The 24,925-nt window shown below is 44.9% G+C and overlaps 1 protein-coding gene across 1 annotated transcript in view; it reads left to right on the top strand.

Moving 5' to 3' along the window:
- grin2ca (glutamate receptor, ionotropic, N-methyl D-aspartate 2Ca) overlaps positions 1-24,925 on the top strand; it is a 63,978-nt gene that overhangs the window by 11,890 nt on the left and 27,163 nt on the right. The window contains exons 2-4 of the mRNA XM_072369372.1: positions 5,004-5,442; positions 17,637-18,238; positions 24,117-24,231. Coding sequence (XP_072225473.1) covers positions 5,020-5,442; positions 17,637-18,238; positions 24,117-24,231 — 1,140 coding nt within the window. The 5' untranslated portion in view covers positions 5,004-5,019. The remainder of the gene's footprint in view (positions 1-5,003; positions 5,443-17,636; positions 18,239-24,116; positions 24,232-24,925) is intronic.

Raw genomic sequence — 24,925 nt, 5'->3', positions numbered from 1 at the left:
ATTCACCTCCAAACTCTCCCACATAACTCACGCCCCGGGACAACCTGTTCTTTAGGCCAAAATTCCTGTATAAATCTATCAAAAACGGGGAAAAAGGGGGAAATATCTCCTAAAAACTATTCACGTTTTGTATTTTCAGGGTAAAGTGAATTCCACTTGAGATAAAGGAGCAACCCTCCACTTTATCACCTTTAAAAACAACCGAGGCTGACCAAAGAATAAAGATACAACATTAAAAGAAAGTCTGAGAAGAAGATGCTGGGTCTGAATTATTCAACAGTGAGAGCAAATCTATGATAAAGAGGTAAAAACCAGACCACCTTTTCTCGTTAGCCTGGTTCCAGGCACATTGAGCTAGCTTATCGCTGTAGTTTGTTCATTTAACAGATGAGCTCAGCCGGATAGGAAGCAAGTGGAGGGAGAGCCATACAGGTGTAATTTGGTCCCTTTTTTTCCTTTCCAGCTTTCTGAACTGACAGCAGGCATTGAATGGATGACTGATCTAAGCCCAAAGAATTACAGTGATGCGGCCGAGACGTTATGAAGGCACGGATCACCCTGTCCAAATGTTTAAAAGCATCTTTTATGCTCCACATAGGACTGAATATTACAAGCAAACAGGCCGAGAGTGCGAATACGTTCAGGATTTCCAAAGACTACAACCTCAGTCTTACTTTTATTAGGGCTGCAGGACACAGTTATGTCGGCAATCAAGTATTTCATTGATTAATCAACAATTGAGATTTTTTTTAAATACTTTTGCAATAATAACTATTTTAATGGGCAGAGGCACATTAAGGACAATATGATGGTGTGCTCGTGCCAGCGGGTAGTTCTGGTGACATTTCAACAGAAATTAGCCACAATTCGTCCAACACGATGAACACAAGTAGCCTCAGTTTCCTTCTGTTCTCTGCTAGCTTCCTTCTGTCCTCCGCTAGCTTCCTTCTGTTCCACTGCTAGCTTCCTTCTGTTCTCTGCTAGCTTCCTTCTGTTCTCTGCTAGCTTCCTTCTGTTCTCTGCTAGCTTCCTTCTGTTCTCTGCTAGCTTCCTTCTGTTCTCTGCTAGCTTCCTTCTGTCCTCTGCTAGCTTCCTTCTGTCCTCTGCTAGCTTCCTGCTGTTCTCTGCTAGCTTCCTTCTGTTCTCTGCTAGCTTCCTTCTGTTCTCTGCTAGCTTCCTTCTGTCCTCTGCTAGCTTCCTTCTGTCCTCTGCTAGCTTCCTGCTGTTCTCTGCTAGCTTCCTTCTGTCCTCTGCTAGCTTCCTGCTGTTCTCTGCTAGCTTCCTTCTCAGCAAACAAGCCGACTGATTTTGATTAAAATGCTAACATGAAATGTTCCCTCGTGTTTGTTCCGCTCAGTGGACTCGACATATGAACCGGCTGCTTTCTGCGGAGATGCTGTAGCATTGACGTTGTGCTATCGTGCTAAGCTAACAAGCTTTTACAATGGACAAACTGTACAGTATTTTCGCTTTTCTTTTCTTTGAAATGCTCCTTGAAATCAAGCTGCTACAAACGCAGATAATAACCGTCCGTATGAAACAAGTCAACAACTGAAGCATCGAAGTAAAACACTTAAGGAATTCTTTTCAGCCCTTGTTTTGAGTTAATTCATGACCTAAAATCATTCAGATGCTTTTCTGGGGAAAATTGATTTGTACGTCATCTGCAAAATAGTGAAATCGACAAATAATTCTAATTTACTTCATTTTCATTAAGTTTTAATCTTGTTTTTGTCACTTTCTGCTCATTTCCCAATCTACATATCTAAAAATAAACCTCGAAATGAAACTTTTTTTATATTTGCCATGTTTCAAGTCTTTAGAGGAACATTGAAATGAAGAAATAAATTATAATAATGTGTAAATAGCTGTAAATTGGCTGAGCAGGTGGAGTGAGACACATTTCAGTCAGCTACTGAAAAGTGCATTTTGATGCCCTGCAACAGTTAAATGTGTCTGTGGTTAATGTCCCTGTGCCCAGGGCCTGTCATAATGACATTCTCAGAATTATCCACACATCATTTTCCTCTCCAACGTGGAGAGCAGCCCTGGCGGCTGTACTTTTTGAAGATTTCTACGCAGTGCAAGGTGCAATATTTATGGATGAAATGTGAAGTTAGTGTAAAGCGGAAACCATCTACAGTGTTTCACACTATGACTGCGCTTCTGTTTCCCTCTCTGTGTCTTAATATCGTCATATTACATGAAAATGAGGAAAACATCACCAAGTGACTGTTTATTTTCTTTAGATACACAGCCACAAAGGTTGTTGTTTAAAATAATCTTTGGGTTGATATTATATATTATACTACAGAAGAAAAAAGTCATTTTGCTGGACAGCTGCATTATTTTCCCCTGGTATTTCCCAAAGATTCTCAATGGAGTTAAAGTCTGAAAGTGAAGTCCCTGAATCAATGAAACACAATGATACAGCAGGTACGTTTTCAGATCTCATAAACTGACAATGAGATGCAGGCTTTGAACTGAGAGCTGATAACAAGCCGGATGGTCCTTCTCCTCTTTAGACACAGCGTCCATTTTATCCATCTGACCACAGAACAGTTTCCCACTTTGCCTCAGTCCATTTTAAACGAGCTTTGATCCAGAGAAGACGGCAGAGTTTCTGGATCATGTTCACATATGGCTTCTTCTCTGCATGACGGAGCTTTAACCTGCATGGCACGGTGAGCTGTGTTCACAGACAATGATTCCTGGAAGTGTTCCTGAGCCCATGCAGTGATTTCCTGGACAGAATCGGGTCTGTTTTTAATGCAGAGCTGACTGAGGGCCTGAGATTACGGCCATCAAACATTAACTTTCAGCCCATGTGTCTCCAGATTCTCCGAATCATTTGATATGATATTCAAACTCTTCTAATTTGCAGACAGATTGCAGAACCTCTGAAACAGAGTGACATCTCTTCCACCACCACAGGTCGTTGCTCCCAGCATCAGTCAGGGTTAAATAACTCACTGAAAGCTTCAGCATATTAATCACTGCAGTGCTTTTCCAGTGGGAAGCTTTTATAAATGTGCTTAGTTAAAACAAGGTGGTTCTTTTCCTTTATGCAGGCAGCATATAAACTAATGATGAATTGAGTTTCCATAAAAAGAAAGCAGCTCTGTTACTTTATCCCCATGAAGTGCTAAACTGAGTGTTAATTGAGTGTTAACATAATTAAACAATGATGGAGCACTTCCTGGATCACCAGGACTGTAGCAGAGTCATGAACCCAGGAGGATGCACCTGTATCCTTCCCTAAAACCAACAGACGATGTCAGACAGTGATGCCAGACGCTCAACGTCAGAGTAAAGTCTGAGGACTAAGAGCTGTGTCAGAACACAACACATCTAAAAAGCCAGCCTGCATCTGAGCTCCATCATGAAGTACAATGTGGGCCAAAGAAGATCTCTGAAAAAGCCTGAAAACAGAGTAAAGTGGATCTTAGTTCACGGAGCAAAAACATATCAGTAGAAAAAACTCTGCCCTCATCACTTATAAACAAGGTTCCAACCTTAAAAACCTTGTAAATGCACATATTTTGGTAATGGACGAGTTTCTCTGACCATCCAGACGTTTGGTGACATGGTGAAATGAGCACCGGTCACTCTGAGAGACGGTGGCTGATCTGAGCCCTGGTTTTCTCCTTCATCCCCTGAACACTGTAAAACTTAAAGTGGGCGTTTGATTAGCTTCTAAATGTCTTGCTGCTTCATATAATTTAACTTCTGACTCTCAAAGTTAACTTCAGGAGCAACTATCTCACATCCCGGGTTCTAAACACTTTCTAAAGTGAATCAATTCTGAACTGCAGTTGTTTGCTGATCGTATTTGTCTCAACAATTCGATGTTTATTATGTTGTTTTTCCTCCAAAAACATTCAATCGAAACTCTGTCACTGCAACAGTAACATGTCGGGACTAATCCATTTAAATAAAGACTAATAAGGCAGCATTTACATGCTGAAACACACAGTATGAACAGCCTCCCACCTCTAATTTGCATTTGAAGCTGTGACATGCATTAATAAGCATGCTGGAGACGCACCAAACAAGCATGCATGCTCCTTCACCATCTGCCTGCAATGTTTTCCAGGAGTTAACTGCTCAGGCCCACATAGGCAGTAAAACAGAACCGCACCACACAGCTGCACTTGTGCAGCAGCCAAATCTCTTGATAAGTTCATACACTACAATCAAGCTGCGGGCCATGACGCCTGGCAGGGATTACCAAAGGATTACAATATATTCACCCCACTGGGATTCCATCACATGCTGGATCAGATCTCTGTGACAGGGGACCAGTGTGCAGCACTCCCTCAGGGCGACCAACACGACTGTGACAGATCTGACAACGAGCTAAAGAGCCTAAGTCTGTCTGACAGCTCAACACACACCTCTGTCTGGCTACAATGTGAACAGTAAACTAACAGCGTGTGGCACCAAAGAGTTCTTCCATTATCTTTAAGAGGGTAGAAAACCTGGTTAAAATTCAGCCCGTAAGTGACGTCGTGGACAGCTGCTTTTCCTTTAAAATGTCGGTTTCACAGCACGGAAACGGTATGCATGAAGGCAGATTATGTTTGAGTGCCTTGGACTGATGACAATATTAAGTAACAGCATCAGAAGCAATGTCACGAGAGAGAAATTTTAAATCCCGTTGTTCTCCATTTGTTGCATTAAACACTGGACACCATCTGTTGTGTTGGACCTCAGAGTAAACAACAGCAGGGTGGCAGCTGCCGCCCTAAGACGCAGCAGCCTGGCCACGGTCCCATGTTGTACGTGAACATACTAAAAATACCACTCTGTGCTACGTTAATGGGCTCTTATACTGCCTCACTGATGGCACGCAGACCTGAAGATTAAAGGTCACTTACCAAAAACTCTGCCTGGCTGGTCAGCCGGACGGGATTACTGAGTGTTATCGCTACATTTCATAGAGGACATGAGCTCGTAACACTGTCTAATATGTCAACCCTCCACTCTGACCCCTCCTCCAGGCAGTAGGTGACTGAGATGGGCGTTCGTCTAGGCTGCTGGAGCGACTCCCTGTGGTGGCCGCTGCTGCTGCTGCTCTCCTGCACCATTCCCTGCTGTCCGGGCCGGCCCTTTGGGATTCCCACGCCCTCTGTGAACGTTGCGGTGGTGTTCAGCGGCCCGGCCTACCAAACGGAGATTAAGGGGCGTCTGAGTCGGGAAAACTTCATGGACCTGCCTCTGGAAGTGAACCCCATCACTGTGCTGGTCAACAACACCAACCCACGGGCACTGCTTACCCGCATCTGCGACACTCTCTCGACCAACCGCGTTCATGGAGTGGTTTTTGAGGACAACGTGGGCTCCGAGGCCGTCGCGCAGATCCTGGACTTCATTTCTACTCAGACAGCTGTTCCGATTGTGGGCATCAGTGGAGGTTCTGCTGTCGTCCTGCCATATAAGGTCAGTAGGGGGCGGGGTTAAGGACGGAGCCAATGAACTGCTGCTTGGGCTTTTAGCCACAGTCACTCATTATGCTTATAAGTGGGGGCATATCGGGTGGCCGGTGGACTACTGGACTGCAATTCTTTTAAAATGTTATCTTCTGGGTTTCAGGATCCACAGCATTTAGAATCCTCAAAGCGAAACTCAAATCATGCTTCTCCAGGGGGCGATTCAGAGCCAACAAATCTAACACATCCAATACATCAAACACATCCAATACATCCAATACGTACGACACGTACAGCAGGTACAGCAGGTACGACACGTACAGCAGGTACGAAACGTACGACACGTACAGCAGGTACGAAACGTACAGCAGGTACGAAACGTACAGCAGGTACGAAACGTACAGCAGGTACGAAACGTACAGCAGGTACGAAACGTACAGCAGGTACGAAACGTACAGCAGGTACGACACGTACAGCAGGTACGAAACGTACAGCAGGTACGACACGTACAGCAGGTACGAAACGTACTGCAGGTACGAAACGTACTGCAGGTACGAAACGTACGAAACGTACAGCAGGTACGAAACGTACAGCAGGTACGAAACGTACAGCAGGTACGACACGTACAGCAGGTACGACACGTACAGCAGGTACGAAACGTACTGCAGGTACGAAACGTACGAAACGTACAGCAGGTACGAAACGTACTGCAGGTACGAAACGTACTGCAGGTACGAAACGTACTGCAGGTACGAAACGTACGAAACGTACAGCAGGTACGAAACGTACAGCAGGTACAAAACGTACAGCAGGTACGACACGTACAGCAGGTACGAAACGTACAGCAGGTACGAAACGTACAGCAGGTACGAAACGTACAGCAGGTACGAAACGTACAGCAGGTACGACACGTACAGCAGGTACGAAACGTACAGCAGGTACGACACGTACAGCAGGTACGAAACGTACTGCAGGTACGAAACGTACTGCAGGTACGAAACGTACAGCAGGTACGAAACGTACAGCAGGTACGAAACGTACAGCAGGTACGACACGTACAGCAGGTACGACACGTACAGCAGGTACGACACGTACAGCAGGTACGAAACGTACAGCAGGTACGACACGTACGGCAGGTACGAAAAGTACAGCAGGTACGACACGTACAGCAGGTACGACACGTACTGCAGGTACGAAACGTACAGCAGGTACGAAACGTACAGCAGGTACGACACGTACAGCAGGTACGAAACGTACAGCAGGTACGAAACGTACAGCAGGTACGACACGTACAGCAGGTACGAAACGTACAGCAGGTACGACACGTACTGCAGGTACGACACGTACAGCAGGTACGAAACGTACAGCAGGTACGAAACGTACGAAACGTACAGCAGGTACGAAACGTACGACACGTACAGCAGGTACGACACGTACAGCAGGTACGACACGTACAGCAGGTACGAAACGTACAGCAGGTACGACACGTACAGCAGGTACGAAACGTACAGCAGGTACGACACGTACAGCAGGTACGAAACGTACGACACGTACAGCAGGTACGACACGTACAGCAGGTACGACACGTACAGCAGGTACGAAACGTACAGCAGGTACGACACGTACAGCAGGTACGAAACGTACAGCAGGTACGACACGTACAGCAGGTACGACACGTACAGCAGGTACGAAACGTACAGCAGGTACGACACGTACGGCAGGTACGAAAAGTACAGCAGGTACGACACGTACAGCAGGTACGACACGTACAGCAGGTACGAAACGTACAGCAGGTACGACACGTACAGCAGGTACGAAACGTACAGCAGGTACGAAACGTACAGCAGGTACGACACGTACAGCAGGTACGAAACGTACAGCAGGTACGACACGTACTGCAGGTACGACACGTACAGCAGGTACGAAACGTACAGCAGGTACGAAACGTACGAAACGTACAGCAGGTACGAAACGTACGAAACGTACAGCAGGTACGACACGTACAGCAGGTACGACACGTACAGCAGGTACGAAACGTACAGCAGGTACGACGCGTACAGCAGGTACGACGCGTACAGCAGGTACGACACGTACAGCAGGTACGACACGTACAGCAGGTACGACACGTACAGCAGGTACGAAACGTACAGCAGGTACGAAACGTACAGCAGGTACGACACGTACAGCAGGTACGACACGTACAGCAGGTACGAAACGTACAGCAGGTACGACGCGTACAGCAGGTACGACGCGTACAGCAGGTACGACACGTACTGCAGGTACGAAACGTACAGCAGGTACGAAACGTACGAAACGTACAGCAGGTACGAAACGTACAGCAGGTACGACACGTACTGCAGGTACGACACGTACAGCAGGTACGACACGTACAGCAGGTACGACACGTACAGCAGGTACGAAACGTACAGCAGGTACGAAAAGTACAGCAGGTACGACACGTACGAAACGTACAGCAGGTACGACACGTACAGCAGGTACGACACGTACAGCAGGTACGAAACGTACAGCAGGTACGAAACGTACAGCAGGTACGAAACGTACAGCAGGTACGAAACGTACTGCAGGTACGAAACGTACGGCAGGTACGACACGTACGGCAGGTACGAAACGTACGGCAGGTACGACACGTACGGCAGGTACGAAAAGTACAGCAGGTACGACACGTACAGCAGGTACGACACGTACTGCAGGTACGAAACGTACAGCAGGTACGAAACGTACAGCAGGTACGACACGTACAGCAGGTACGAAACGTACAGCAGGTACGAAACGTACAGCAGGTACGAAACGTACAGCAGGTACGAAACGTACAGCAGGTACGAAACGTACAGCAGGTACGAAACGTACAGCAGGTACGAAACGTACAGCAGGTACGACACGTACGGCAGGTACGAAACGTACAGCAGGTACGACACGTACGGCAGGTACGAAAAGTACAGCAGGTACGACACGTACAGCAGGTACGACACGTACTGCAGGTACGAAACGTACAGCAGGTACGAAACGTACAGCAGGTACGACACGTACAGCAGGTACGAAACGTACAGCAGGTACGAAACGTACAGCAGGTACGAAACGTACAGCAGGTACGAAACGTACAGCAGGTACGAAACGTACAGCAGGTACGAAACGTACAGCAGGTACGAAACGTACAGCAGGTACGACACGTACAGCAGGTACGAAACGTACAGCAGGTACGACACGTACGGCAGGTACGAAAAGTACAGCAGGTACGAAACGTACGAAACGTACGAAACGTACAGCAGGTACGAAACGTACAGCAGGTACGAAACGTACAGCAGGTACGAAACGTACAGCAGGTACGAAACGTACAGCAGGTACGAAACGTACAGCAGGTACGAAACGTACAGCAGGTACGACACGTACAGCAGGTACGAAACGTACAGCAGGTACGAAAAGTACAGCAGGTACGAAACGTACGAAACGTACGAAACGTACAGCAGGTACGAAACGTACAGCAGGTACGAAACGTACAGCAGGTACGAAACGTACAGCAGGTACGAAACGTACAGCAGGTACGAAACGTACAGCAGGTACGAAACGTACAGCAGGTACGACACGTACAGCAGGTACGAAACGTACAGCAGGTACGACACGTACGGCAGGTACGAAAAGTACAGCAGGTACGAAACGTACAGCAGGTACGAAACGTACAGCAGGTACGAAACGTACAGCAGGTACGAAAAGTACAGCAGGTACGACACGTACAGCAGGTACGACACGTACTGCAGGTACGAAACGTACGAAACGTACGAAACGTACAGCAGGTACGAAACGTACTGCAGCGGAGATCGTTAAGAAAGATAAGAAATACATTCTTGAAAAGTAAAAAGTAAAATTGGGAACTTTGTCAAAAAACAAGCACAAAACCTAAATATGTGAAATTTGAATAGACACCGATACCTTGAGTTGGGTTTTAGTGTCACTTCCTGTAGTCCAGAACCAGAACTCTTACACACACAAAGGGTTAAACTGCTGAGCAGCAATGATCCATCTACAGGGCATGAACCACCTCCACCAAGGCTCAGCCACAGAGAGAGACACTGTAATCCTTTCAAAATGGCTTTTCCTCTGATGACATTTCAGTGTTCTGGGTGTCAGAGGACAACAGCAACATGTTAACGCCTGGAAACGACTCAACGCTGATCCGGAAAGATCTACGGCACACTTTAGGTGTCGATGTTAAAGCCAACATGTGGCATAAACTAAATAAACATGTTTGGACACTAATAAAGAAAAAAAAGACGGCTGTGGACAGGCTTAATTTCATATTTATAAGTAAATAAACAGAGTATCAGTTCCCCTTCCTGTTGTAATGCAGATTAATTAAGATCATGAAATTAATGCAGAAATTATCTCAAATCATAATTATCTACTTACCTGAAAAGGACAGTTCCACCAGCACCACGTCTCAGGTTAACAAATTGTTTATCTGATGCATTTACACATAAGATAACTGAGCTAATGATGAAACAAAAGGACATGGAAGATGTTCTAATCAGCAGCTTGAAGCAGGTGTTTTACCACCGCTGGACGGGCATTTTAACAGCCCTCAGCTTCAAATTATTGTTACCGTAAAAGCCACCATGGGACAGAAGTCCAAACGGCATCAAACATCTGAGTAATGCATGATAACTTTCCATTAAACAACCTTTCTTGGAAGAAGAACTCCTGGGATAAACCTCTCAGCACTAAAGAGTTAAAACCAACTGAGAATATATAAGTTTGACCATTTCGTCTCTGGTCAGCAGCTCAACTTCATCATGACTCATCACACTCTGACGTGAAGGACAGAAACTCCGGTTAAAGCTCTGTATAATTGATTAGAATTTGATTAACCTTTCGAGTCTAACGTGATCTTTCAGCACTGAGTCTTCAGGCATTTTCTTTTTAGTGGGAAACAATGAGAAGCCTTCAGAGTAATTTCCTTAATTCATACAGGTTCAGAGACGTCTCCCCTGTCAGCTCCATCCAGTTTTGAGTCAACGTTGTGAGATTATGCCATCAGCAGGGTTTCTCCAGGGTAATGAAGGATGCCACTCAGCTGTTAATATCTGCTGCTGCTCATTTACACACTAACAACCCAACTTAAGGACGGGGAGAGCGAATCCATCACAAGAAATTAGAGGATAAACATGCGTTAGAAGAAAAAAGCTCGTCTGTGTTACAATGAATCAGCAATTAGCCGGTGAAAGGAGTTCAGATCATTAATAAATGCCATTTACTGGAGGCATTATTAATATGAACGCTTCCTTCTGCGACCCACTGAGGTCCCGGGCTTGGCTGGATAATTTGATCGTTTCCTATGGCCCTGGGTCCTCATGCAGCCGAGGCTCGGTCCACACGACATACAGCTTAGATTCAGTGTGTTAGACTGAGTTTGTTCAGGTTTCGTAGCTTTCAGGACACCCATTGTGTGGCGATAGTTCACTGAACTGCAACAATTAAGAGTTCTGAGTGTGTGGTAACTGAGAAAAGTTGTGCATAACCGGGTTGTTTCTGAGGCGTTTAGTCGTCTGACAAAAGGAAACGAATAACATGCGACTCAGAGCAGCTTAATAGGGAATTCAGCTGTATTAATATACGAAAATATCAAGCTGTGGACCGCATATGGAGCGCTAATTTGAGCGTGTGCATGCAGGAGTGGATTTGATCAAATTATTTTATTTTTAATCTCAATTTTCTTACATTTAAAACGGACATGATGGTCCTATATTTAAAATGTGTGCTAATAAATAGAAACTCCTTCCATGTTTCTATTTATCTTGTAAGAGAAGCTCTGAATTTTAGCTGAATGAGGATGAGGCTGAATGAGTTTTATTTAGATGAAAAGTCCACATTTGCACATTAGTAGGAACGTAGCAGAGTATGGATGGAAGCTACCAGACTTTATGTCCTCTTTAGCTTACGGCGTTCATCTGACCCTCTGAGTTGATTGATTTATGGGATGCTGTCAGGTGTAGAACCAGGTGATGGAGCTCATAAACATCTCTGAAAGCACAGCTTGATCTCTCTGAAAGTGACAACATTAAATTAGGTGATAAACTGGTTCCTGTCCTTGGGAAGGCTAAATGCTAAGATGGATTCTTTTTGTTAAGATTTGAGCTTATTCAAGCTAGGTGCTTGGGGTGCGAACATCGAATAAATCAATACCCGTAGTTAAAGAAAACTGAACAATCACTTCAGTGCTGACCAACAACAAATCAAGTAATTAATTGCATATTTGGCTACATTTGGGCACGTAGAGGAGCTCAAACTAACATTTAATAACAGAAAAATTAAGATATGTGAAAGAATTTAGGCTAACAGCTGCAAAGGAACAACTTTATCTATGATAATACATCCAGTTTGATGTTATGACCTGAAATTCAAAGCAGCCTTTCAGGCTTCCAGCTCCGCAGTTTGACAGATTAAATCCTCTTTTAGTGAACAAAACGTAAGCCAGACATGAACAAAACTGTGATTGTCTTTGAGAGAACACGAGCCCGAAGCTCTTATCCAAACCTGAGCAGTTCTTTTTTATTTTCTGCCCGTCTGGCTTCTCTGCTTTTTGAACTCGCTCGTCTCCACTGCCGCGTCCTGCATCTTAAAAGCAGCGGCACAGATATTGTGTAACCTGTCTCGACTGAGGAAGACAAAGATCTAAACGGTCACAGAAAGCAGCCGGCGGGTAGCAGCAGACAAGGTGCTGCCAAGCGAGTCGGTGCAGCTGTGCAACTTCAGGGGAATATTCATGAACAATGCTTACAGCACCGCACTTAGCTTTCAGTTCAGAAAGGCTCCACCTGAAGGTTAAATGTCATTTATACAGAAAACTGCACATTCTGCATCTGTTTTTTTATTCTTATTCTGTTATGTGACACTAAACCTGCTCCAGATGGAATTCAGTGTCGTACATAAGATGCATATAATATATTTATTCTGTTTTTAGGACTGTGTGAAGTCCTTATGAGCCGTCTTACCTGCAGCAGACAGTCAGAGTGCTCACAGTTTGGTAAATAAGAAGATTTCCTGTCAGCTACGCTAAAGCTAAAAGCTACTCAAAGGCAGGCCAAGACTAGAGGGAATATTTTCTCTACTTAAAACAACTCAACCCTCCAATTTTAAACATGGATGGAGCCTGCAGAAAGCAGTGGCAAATATCCAGGGAGTCGTGTTTCTGTCCCTGGTCACCGAGTGACGTCAGCAGCGCAGGGAGGCGTTGCCAAGGTGCTTCCTGCTGCGTGGCGGAGGCAGACATATGTCGCAGATAAGAGCCATGGCCAGAAGTCCCTCTTCATGGAGGGATACAGAAAGAGATGATGGGGGGGGGGGGGCTACAGTGGAGTCATGTGATCAGGGGACCCATCCTTCATTCTTCAGGGCTAATTTCACTCACTTTTACTGACGTACATCATCACTGAACCTTCAGGATACTTTAGATTTCACCTCTAAAGCAACTCTAAATTAAATCGAAACAAACTCAAAAATGCAACGCATGTATTCATCTATATGTATATATAATATATAATATATATAATATAATATATCATGTATTCACGTTCAAATTTGAGTGACGAGTTCTGCATGTTTCACCCGGTGAATGTGTGTTAGACTTCGGAAACAAAGCTTTTCATTCAATAGTTTTCATTCAATAATTTTTTCTCTTCTATGTTTACTAAAAACTAACCTGAACACCAGAGCTGAGCGATTTTATCGATATTTTTTGTTTCTCGATAAACATTTTTCAGCCACGAGTATCGATTTTTTTTAATTATTCTTTTTAGCAAACTTTATTGAAAAGTCAGACGTTACAATTAGTGAAAACACAGAACATTAACATGATACAAAACAGTGCTAAATTTGTTCATAAAAAAGTTTTATAAAGTGCATAGCTCAGTGGTTTTGATGGTTTTTCTGTTTATAGAATAAAGGATTGTTGTAATTTATTGTTTGAGCTCCTCAAAAATTTAAAAAGATGGTTTATGACCTTCCGGTTCAAAGGTCGGGCCATCAGTCCAATCAGCAACGATTCATGTCAAATCACACTGTCCCTTTAAAATGTTTCAGAAAATTATGAGTATTAAGTCGTATCGAATCGAATAAAATCGTACCGAAGCAATAAAATCGTACCGAAGCGAATAAAATCGTATCGAATAAAATCGTATTGAATAAAATCGTATCGAATAAAATCGTATCGAATCAAACAAAATCGTATCGAATCGTATAAAATCGTATCGCTACAGCCCAACTGAACACACCGTGCTGTGCAGCGAACACTGAACATGCAGCATCTATAGGTCTGAGCATTATGAACATCTATCATATGACAGAAACTCAGGGTTCTGTAAATCACCATCAGAGGTCTCCTTCTTTACTTTTCAGCAGAGACATCTTATACGTGAATCAAAAACCTACTTCATGAACACCTGAGAGATATTTTTGGAGGCATAGCACAGATTACATCATTTTGTGTGTCATATATCAACGCTCTGCATTGTTTACATCCAACCTGAACATCTCTTTCACCAAAATGCCAACACAAACGACTGAAATTCAACTCAAACATACAACAGCAGCAATTAGAAATAAAATGTTTAGGAATTAAAATGTTTTCTACAAATTAAATGAAAAAAAGAACCTTTGCTTTCATGAAAACCTGAACAGTGGAGTTAAATAACATAGAATATATATAAATATATATGTAGAGAGATTATCTATCGTGTTTAAAACTTAACATTAACACGAATTTTAATCTAATTTACATTTATGAGCGATCACTGCGCTGCCTTTCTTCTCACAATGCTCCCGTTTAGTGTCCTGTGATAATTAAAGCTGCAGAATCAACATGGATAAACGCTGTAGCTGCAGCGCAGGGATCAGCAGGTACTCGAGTAACTCTGGACTTCCTGCAGGTGCAGCTGTGTTTCTCACCGCCTCGTCGTCGCTCTTTTAAATTTTAGTTAGAAACGAGCAGATTTAAAGTCCGGTCCTCGAGGGCCGCTGTCCTGCAGGTTTTAGATGTTTCCCTGCTTCAACACACCTGATTCAGATTAAATGGATCTCTTGGAAAGATTGTTAAGTTCTGCACAAGTCTGCTAATGATTCATTGATCTGATTCAGGTGCGTTGAAGCAGTGAAACATCTAAAACCTGCTGGACAGCGGCCCTCGAGGACCGGACATCCCTGTTAAAGGTCTAAAGGAACACGTAAATCAACTGAAAACAAAAGAAAATGCTCGATTAATCAACTACTCGGAAACATAAATACAGGAATCTAAAAATAAAACGATAGTTTTCCGGAGTCCTACAGAAGAAACTCACCGGAGCTGATTTTTCAGGAGTCGAACCATCATCTACAAGCAACCGGTCAGATCACAGACTGGTGTTCTGGGTGAAATAACACGACTCTGTGGAGCACTAAAGTTGCCGTTAACTTTAATCTGTATTTTTCACTGAAGCCAACTGTGCAGAGCCGGATGGACAAATTGCCGCCCAGCAGAGTCCATGAAAGTGTTGGAAGTGAGGCTGTTAATTTTCAGAGGCTGGAAGGCCAACAGAGGAAAAACCTGAATTATTGGAGAATTTAAAATGGAGGTCGGGCAATTTTTTCCAAGGATGACAAGGTCAGAGCCTGCAGCGTCTGATGGTCTTAAAGCACGACTTTATTCACCATTCAGGTTCCAGCTCTCAGTGCTCTGAGCACTCCTTAGTCCCGCCTTCAGAGGCAGCGTGTCCTTTTTGAATTTGTACAAACATTTCGGCTCATTTCAAGCCTGCTGAACTCTTAAATGTGCGTTTGCCTCCTGGCGATCGCTTCTGGAGGAGAATTAAATTAGCATTTTGAGTAAATGACTGCTGGCTCAGTTTCATTCCCTACATGCACACGCCTTGGCTACACGCGCCGCACACTGACGAGGCAGTCGTGACTCCAGGCCTTGAACTGCAGCTGGGCCTGAGGTGATGCCCACGGCTCATTTGGACTGTGCCATCAGTCTGCTCCCTGCTAATTAAGCTGGTCTTTAATCTGTCAGTTTTTTGGGCTATTAAACCCAAACCATACTATACGAGACACCCTCAGACACCTGCTGGTGCACCTTTAAGATTGAGGGAATATTCTAACAATAGTGTTAGAAAAAAAATTAACTCACAGGTATGAAACCAAGAAATCCCTCTGAGGCCACAGGAACCTTCTCTCTGCAGATTCACAAGAGTTCTCCAATGAGTGGTTGCCTCCCTTGCTCTTTTATTAGGTGACACATGCATACAATCCTCTATGTGCCCAGGTCTGGTTTATCTCATGAGTTTGGAGGCATCTCCTTATTTGGGGAGAGACTTAAAACACAGCTCTCTTTGTCTCCCAGCTTCTCCTTGTGAAGTTTTGATATGAACTGGCCTCTCTGGCTGTGACTTTAATATAATGATAATAAGCAAACTGTTCTGACAGAGTAGATTTCTATCATCTTCCAGAGCTACTGACCTGCACCCATATGGATGTTTGCTGCCTCCAGCGCCGTCTCATCCATCCCGTTGTGGTGGTAGTTGTTGGGCCAATTCCCATCTGATAAAGAAAATGCACAGAGCATGAAAGAGGAGTTTATTACACAGCTTGGTCTGAGGAAACAAGAGTGGCCATCAGTGAATGAAGGGAACAAAATGTTTTCATGGGTGTGAGTCGGGGGCACAGAGTCAGTGGATTTAGCCACGACGTCTGAAACTGTGAGACGCTCATACATCAAAAGACCGCTGGATTTCTCTCAAGGACAACAGGAAGACAGAATGAATAAGATCACAGGCCTTCGTGCAGTCCCAGGATACCTGACCCCTCTGTTTTCTGAGGATGGAGAGGCTTCTCCCCAGAGAGGGAGAGGGTCAGGAGGGGGCTGCAAGAGCTTCAAACTCATATTTCTGCAATAGAAAGTTCATGACACCTGAATTATAACTTAACCACACTGTATTTTTGGTGAGTAAACCCACCTTTATCAAAGAATAATTGTATTCAGCCTTTATATCTTTGCCAAGGCTCCTTATTTCCTCACAAGCCATCTGAAAGACTGGCTGAGTAGTTGAACCCAAACCCTAATCTGTTCCCAAATCAAGTAGTTCTGGTGCCTAAACAAACAGCAAAAGCAAAGCAAAGCAGGTCATGAATTACAAGAAAACTCAAGTATAAAACTAACAGAAAAACTGTGATAAATCACCAAAGCGACTCATGCAATAACCACATGCTCCTAGCTTCAAAATATATATAATAGAAAGTTCATGACACCTGAATTATAACTTAACTACACTGTATTTTTAGTGAGTAAACCCACCTTTATCAAGGAATAATTGTATTCAGCCTTTATATCTTTGCCAAGGCTCCTTATTTCCTCACAAGCCATCTGAAAGACTGGCTGAGTAGTTTAACCCAAACCCTAATCTGTTCCCAAATCAAGTAGTTCTGGTGCCGAAACAAACAGCAAAAGCAAAGCAAAGCAGGTCATGAATTACAAGAAAACTAAACTAACAGAAAAACTGTAATAAATCACCGTCTCTCCACATGCTCCTAGCTTCAAAATATGACTTGAGGGAAGGAAAATTGACAGCCACATGCCAGCAGGGACAGACAAAAAGGGCAAAAATGACATCTCAGAGTGTCACATTATTCACGGTAGAGCTAATCTGATGTGTGCTGTGGATCCACACAGACAATAAATACATTTACTTTTAGCCGACATGCCTCAAAAAGCAACGCCACAGCAGATGTTTTGTGTGAAAAACTTAAAATTCCAGTCTACTTTTGGACACCATGTGAACTTTAAACTGTATCCCACCACCAGGAGCTTATTTTCCTTTGATAATTCACTTAGCAGAACAGCCATCCTCGTTGCTCTGCTAAGGTCAGCGCATTCCCAGAAAAGACAGATGAACCGCGGAGCAGGCGCTGGACACCGGGATAGTGCCATCCCTCTGAATTTGCAAGTATGGGTGACGGCCGGTGTTTGGGTTGAAGTGATGAATGAGTCTGCAGCTCCTGGAAGAGCAAAATAAAGCAGAGCCAGTTAGCGTCTGTCAAAGCTGCGCTTTAGAGTGCAGCGGTGTGCAAAGCTGCTCCTCAGAGTGAAATGAGTTGGTTTTATTTTGCTGTAAATTAAAGACGAGGCTCTGATCTCCACGCCATGTTTTCGCCCTCTTCCTCCAGGGTGAAGGCTCCAATTTCCTCCAGCTGGGATCCTCCATTGAGCAGCAGATCAACGGCATGTTCAAGGTGATGGAGGAGTACAACTGGGACAGCTTCGTGGTCATAACCAGCCTGTACCCAGGTTACGAGACCTACGTGGATTACATCAAGTCCTTCACAGACACCAGCTACTTCATGTGGGAGCTGCAGGATGTGCTGACCTTCGACATGTCCGCCGACAGCACCAACGACATACGAGCACGGAGGCTGCTCCAGCAGATTGACGCCCAGGTGCTGTTGGTCTACTGCTCCCATGAGGAGGCCCAGTACCTGTTTTCCATGGCAGCCGAGTCTGGGCTCGTGGGGCCGGGTTACATCTGGATTATCCCCAGCCTGGCCGTGGGAAATCCAGACATCCCGCCACCTGACAGCTTCCCCGTGGGGCTCATCAGCATCATCACAGACCGGTGGAGGATGAGCCTGAGGAAGAGGGTCCGGGACGGGGTGGCCATTGTGGTGAAGGGCGTCCAGAGCTTTCGGAAACAAAGGGGCTTCGTTCCTGAGGGGCAGAGCGACTGTAACAACCCCGTCAAGCAGTCGGCTACTAATGACACTCTGTTCAGGTGAGCCACAGTCAACAAGTCTAACATTTGCCTTTAATTCTTATAGCATCATCGTTTTATGTAGATTAATTCATACTTTTACAGGAAGCACACCAGTTAATTGATTAATTCTTCACATTTACATGTTGTCTGATTATATTTAAGTAGATTTTCACGATGCATATTTTCCCTCCGATGTTGCAGATCTTTAATAAGTCAACAACCCATTTTTATTAACACTTCCTGCACAGATTTGTCTTCAAGCTTCTAAGAGCATCATCACTAAGTTTAAAACAACCAGAAAAGGATCAAACTTTTGTGCAACAGCTAAAGAAGTGAAAACTTTGTATTGTTCGGTGAGACATAAGTTCTATATAAATATAAATGTTTTAGTATTTAAAACAACCAGCAGCAGTCTCCAACACGATGTTTGTGCACAGCAGATGTAAAATTAATATCTTTATTTTTAATTTGACCGCTGGGTGTTTAAATGCACGAGAAAAAGCTGCAACAACAACAACTGGACCAACAATCGTTTACTATATTTTCTAAATGTCTCCTTTTTGTTTTTGGTAACGGCCTCAAAAAACAACTGGCTTAGATGGTTCCGGTAAAGATCCATTAAAGTCAGGATAAATTAAGTCATTGACGACTGTTTGGACCCAGCTATACCTCTGCCAGAAGCAGCTTGTGACATTAAATAAGAAAATAGCGTAATATCAATGTGAAAATACCAAGTTTACATATTTAGTTTGCTTCTGATTCAAGTAAAAAAGGTAAATTCTTCTCTATTTGTCACTGTTTTTAACACAGGCTACAGTCAGGTGACGGGTTCTGAGTAGTTCTGCACGATTATGACCAAAAATCAAAATCACGATTATTCTGATCAATACTAAAATCACGATCATTCATCATGTCTGGAAAAACATGTATTTTTATTGTACCATTTATAAACAAACAAAGTGAAAAATTAAACTTTAAATTAGAATAAATGATAAATAATGCAAAATAAAAACAAAAAGCCAATAATTAAAAACTTTAAAGCACTAACTGTATTGATCGGACACTTCTTTGGCCAGATAAAAAGATACGGCGTCTGTTATTCCTGCGTGTCTTTGGGAGGTAGATGGATCGGGTTCTGCTGTAATGGTTCTCTGGGTCGGCGCTGGACACGGACGGGGATTTTGTGAATTAACTTTAGCTTTGGCCTACATGCATTCCTCATATTTAGGTTTGTGATGTTTTTTCAGGTGATTTAACAGATTAGAGGTGTTACTCTGCAACTTTGTTGCACTCTTTGCAGATAACTTGCTCTTGTTTAACGTCACTTTCCCTGAATTCGAAACAAGTCCAGACAATGGATGTCGTCCCGTTTCGAGGCGCAAGCTCCTCGCGATCCCCAGATGCTTCTGTATTCTTGTCGGCTTTCGACATCACTTGCTCTCATCATCTTACTCATAGACTGTCTAAGTAGCTGCCGCTGCAGGCGCCCCCTGGTGGTTGGTGGACTACTGGTTGAGAACATGTGGTTAGAGATGCAGGCGCCAGAGCTGCATTTTTAATGTAAATATTGTTGACGGTCGTCGGTACAGTCAGGCGACGGGTTCTGAGTGCTGATGGTCGTCGGTACAGTCAGGCGACGGGTTCTGAGTGCTGATGGTCGTCGGTACAGTCAGGCGACGGGTTCTGAGTGCTGATGGTCGTCGGTACAGTCAGGTGACGGGTTCTGAGTGCTGGTGGTCGTCGGTACAGTCAGGTGACGGGTTCTGAGTGCTGGAGGTCGTCGGTAGAGTCAGGCGACGGGTTCTGAGTGCTGGTGGTCGTCGGTACAGTCAGGCGACGGGTTCTGAGTGCTGGTGGTCGTCGGTACAGTCAGGCGACGGGTTCTGAGTGCTGATGGTCGTCGGTACAGTCAGGCGACGGGTTCTGAGTGCTGATGGTCGTCGGTAGAGTCAGGCGACGGGTTCTGAGTGCTGGTGGTCGTCGGTACAGTCAGGCGACGGGTTCTTAGTGCTGACGGTCGTCGGTACAGTCAGGCGACGGGTTCTGAGTGCTGGTGGTCGTCGGTACAGTCAGGCGACGGGTTCTGAGTGCTGACGGTCGTCGGTACAGTCAGGCGACGGGTTCTGAGTGCTGGAGGTCGTCGGTACAGTCAGGTGACGGGTTCTGAGTGCTGGTCAGGTGACGGGTTCTGACTGCTGACCATCGTCGGTACAGTCAGGCGACGGGTTCTGAGTGCTGATGGTCGTCGGTACAGTCAGGTGACGGGTTCTGAGTGCTGACGGTCGTCGGTACAGTCAGGCGACGGGTTCTGAGTGCTGGTGGTCGTCGGTACAGTCAGGCGACGGGTTCTGAGTGCTGGTGGTCGTCGGTACAGTCAGGCGACGGGTTCTGAGTGCTGACGGTCGTCGGTACAGTCAGGCGACGGGTTCTGAGTGCTGACGGTCGTCGGTACAGTCAGGCGACGGGTTCTGAGTGCTGACGGTCGTCGGTACAGTCAGGCGACGGGTTCTGAGTGCTGATGGTCGTCGGTACAGTCAGGCGACGGGTTCTGAGTGCTGACTGTCGTCGGTACAGTCAGGTGACGGGTTCTGAGTGCTGATGGTCGTCGGTACAGTCAGGCGACGGGTTCTGAGTGCTGGTGGTCGTCGGTACAGTCAGGCGACGGGTTCTGAGTGCTGGAGGTCGTCGGTACAGTCAGGCGACGGGTTCTGAGTGCTGGTGGTCGTCGGTACAGTCAGGCGACGGGTTCTGAGTGCTGATGGTCGTCGGTACAGTCAGGCGACGGGTTCTGAGTGCTGACTGTCGTCGGTACAGTCAGGTGACGGGTTCTGAGTGCTGATGGTCGTCGGTACAGTCAGGCGACGGGTTCTGAGTGCTGGTGGTCGTCGGTACAGTCAGGCGACGGGTTCTGAGTGCTGGTAGTCGTCGGTACAGTCAGGCGACGGGTTCTGAGTGCTGGAGGTCGTCGGTACAGTCAGGCGACGGGTTCTGAGTGCTGATGGTCGTCGGTACAGTCAGGCGACGGGTTCTGAGTGCTGGAGGTCGTCGGTACAGTCAGGCGACGGGTTCTGAGTGCTGATGGTCGTCGGTACAGTCAGGCGACAGGTTCTGAGTGCTGATGGTCGTCGGTACAGTCAGGCGACGGGTTCTGAGTGCTGATGGTCGTCGGTACAGTCAGGCGACGGGTTCTGAGTGCTGATGGTCGTCGGTACAGTCAGGTGACGGGTTCTGAGTGCTGATGGTCGTCGGTACAGTCAGGTGACGGGTTCTGAGTGCCGGCGGTCGTCGGTACAGTCAGGCGACGGGTTCCGAGTGCTGATGGTCGTCGGTACAGTCAGGCGACGGGTTCTGAGTGCAGGTGGTCGTCGGTACAGTCAGGCGACGGGTTCCGAGTGCTGATGGTCGTCGGTACAGTCAGGCGACGGGTTCTGAGTGCAGGTGGTCGTCGGTACAGTCAGGCGACGGGTTCTGAGCTCTTTTCTACTTTTGATAGCAAACATAAAACAGTAACGGCTCAGACTTCTGTCCGACTGGCAAAAGGAAGTGGTCACCAATCGCTGATTTATTAATGACTTCCCATCTGCTGGCTTTATATCCATCCATCTCCTCATCTGCTCGGCACCCCCCTACATCTCCTGGAGATTGTGGGGTAATTTAGTTGGAGTGGGTAGCGTGTCGGTGACGCTGGATGAGGGTGTGGTTTCCCATCAGTTAAACCATCCCCAAAAGAACAATCTGACGCCATCTGTGCTGGGGAGAACAGAGCAAATCCTATTTTGTTGGGAAAATGTTTAATTCAGCAAAAGGGATAACAACTGTCCCTGCTACAGCTTTTAGCTCATATAAGCCAAGGTTATTCGGGGAGAATGTGCTGTGAGTAAATGTTAATACTGGTTGTTGTAGATGGGCACTGAAGGCCAGGCTAACACGCATCATCACAAACTTGTCCAGCATTATGAAACATGGCTTTCTCTCTGATGTCGGAAGGCATTTTCAGTCCAGAGCCTGCAGAGCCTTCAGGGGAACAACTTTTTCTTTTGTCAACCCAAACATCCATAAAAAAAAAATGGAAAAGGTGAACCTAATCTCAAGCTTTGATATGGTACAAACCCTTCCCATTTAGACATGCTAAACCCAGTAGGCACGATTTGAGCAGCAGCAGCAGCAACGCGAAGGTCAGCGAGAGGGAACAAAGCACTTTGAATTAGCTTTACAGTCAGATCTCTTCTTTTTGCCGGATCAAACACCAGCAGCCTCCTCTGTTCTCAGATTTGTCATCACTTCATTGGCTTTTGATAATGAGTCGGCTCACCTGTTAATAAGATTATCACATGCTACCAGATTAAACTGGCTTTTCACACACACACCGGGCCGAGGGCTATTCTCCTCCCAACAGGCTTTCATCACCTCTGCTGGAGTGGCAGCCGAGGTGAGAGCTCAGCGCCACGGGCCTAATGTAACAGAGGATGTGAGTGATGAAACAATGGAGTCAAAAGCAGCAGATATCTGTTTTTTTACACATCCAGGCAGCTTTCACCACTCCTTAGCCCAACACTGCGAGATAACTTACCCACACACAGGCGTCAGATTTGTGGAGCTGCTTTGTAAATCTGGCATAAAGGATGTGATTGAACATGAATAACAGATCAACTTGTTGTTTTTTGCCAGTTAAAGCTGCGGTTGGGGAGCTCAACAGTTTGTGGTAATCTGTACTTTTCGTTGGGAAATCCCAGGTTGTTGTTAACTTTCAGCAGTGATAGAAAGCTATGGCGTAACCACGCATTCTTTGGGGGGGTCGTGTCCCCCCCAATATTGAGAAAATACCAACCTGTCCCCCCCCAATATACAGCAGAAAATATGTAAAATGCATGTTCTCCTTTTATGAACCCTGTCAAGGGATCGGTCTCTTGTTATGTCTTATTTATTTTCAATTTATTTCCGTGTGTTACCATGGGAACGTAACGGCTGCGCCGCGGTCGCCGTTGTTGATGCTAACAGCCAATGAGAGTGACCCAACGGGCGCTGCTCAACAGAGCAGATTGTACCAGAACAACAAAATAAACTTCCGCCCCCTTTCAAAATAAAAAAACTTAAAACAAAAATAACATTAAACTATTAGACTTTTCATTGTTAATGCACATTTTGAGACAATAGAAATTAACCTGGACGTAAAAGTGCTCAGCACATTTATTGTTAAAGGAAAAGTCTGTAATTTGTTACATCATTAGTTGTCCTTATTAAAATATTTCCATAAACATGCTTTGGGTATTTGGTCGTTTTCCATTGGAAGCTGTCCTATTTGCTACAGAACTACTGGAAGAGCATAATTGTAATTGGTAGGTGTGTTTAAGGTCAGTAAACAGTAAGCAACTAACCAAAACAAAGTGGGGGGGCAGTCATTGTCTCGGAGAAATTACACTATTCCTTTAGATGTGAACTTACATGGTCAATGTAGTCCTCTAAACTATGTTCTAAATGTCCAATTTTTCATATATAAATAAAGAATTGTAGATAATGCACTCAACAATTTTGTTTTTCTTGGACCCCCCCAATGTCTAAACCATGGTTACGCCCTTGATAGAAAGTATCTGTCAGAGGATGAGTAAAAATGTGCAAACATCAACTCAGCATAAGTGAAAAGCATCTGTTCAGAGTACTAAAAGACAAAAGCCACCACTGCCACAGCCGGATAACCCTGCTGCCATCTGTCAAAGTCATAAAAACCTATTTTCTGCTCAACGACAGCTTGTGCCACTTTGATTCTCCTTCGATTCTCTTATCTGTCTAACTTGCAGTCAGTATCAGCCTTCACAGCAGGCAGAAATGTGACATTTCGTCCGAAAACCTTCTTCTTTGGGAAACTCTGAAGCTTATTACTGATGCTTTATTTCCTCAGGCACATGCTGAATGTTACGTGGGAGCACAATGACTTCTCCTTCAACAGTAATGGCTACCTGGTAAACCCGTCGATGATAATCATCACGCTGGACAGAGAGAGACAGTGGGACAAGGTGAGATCTTCTCTATTGTGCTTCTGTGATCATTACTGAATGTATTAATCGGTCATTTAGCTCATTAAATAAGAAAACAGCATAGTTGCTCTGTAGTTACAGTATACTGGTCTCGTTTAAGGACCTCTTTGAGGACTAAACTTCATCCTTTGAAAACACTTGAAAAGAAAAAACTCTGCCTCATCAATTAGTTTGAACACAAACGGTGAATGAGACGTGGACACCATCAGAGCGGAGGATATTCACTTTCTCCACCATCCAGCTCTCTAAAGTGAACAGCCTCAGGCATTTCACAGCTAATTATGTTATACTAATGACTTCGGTTGTTCCAATACTCTCTATTAACTTCCAATATACTGTGGAGAGTACAAGCTAATAGGAGCGGTGATGGCAAAGGAACAAACCATCCATTTGTATGTGAAACCAACTGGAAGCCATTTTGTGTACAAATCAATGCAAAAGTCTGGTCCAAGGACACAGAAATTACTTTGTATTTTCAGTTTATAACCAATACTTTAGCCTATTTTTTTTATATCTTAGATATTTGATGAGTTCAACACTGAAAATAACACCACAATTCAACTATTTCTGAAACATTTGGACCAATAAAGCTAACGCAGAATCATGTTGAATGCCAGTACAACAGATTGTTGGTTGGTTTAAAAACTGGAATAAGGCGTAAAAACTCCAGTTT

Source organism: Leuresthes tenuis, unplaced genomic scaffold, assembly GCF_036924035.1.
Source record: "Leuresthes tenuis unplaced genomic scaffold, fLeuTen1.0.hap1 SCAF_17, whole genome shotgun sequence".
NCBI classification, from domain to species: domain Eukaryota; kingdom Metazoa; phylum Chordata; class Actinopteri; order Atheriniformes; family Atherinopsidae; genus Leuresthes; species Leuresthes tenuis.
This window is presented reverse-complemented; position numbering and strand designations above follow the sequence as displayed.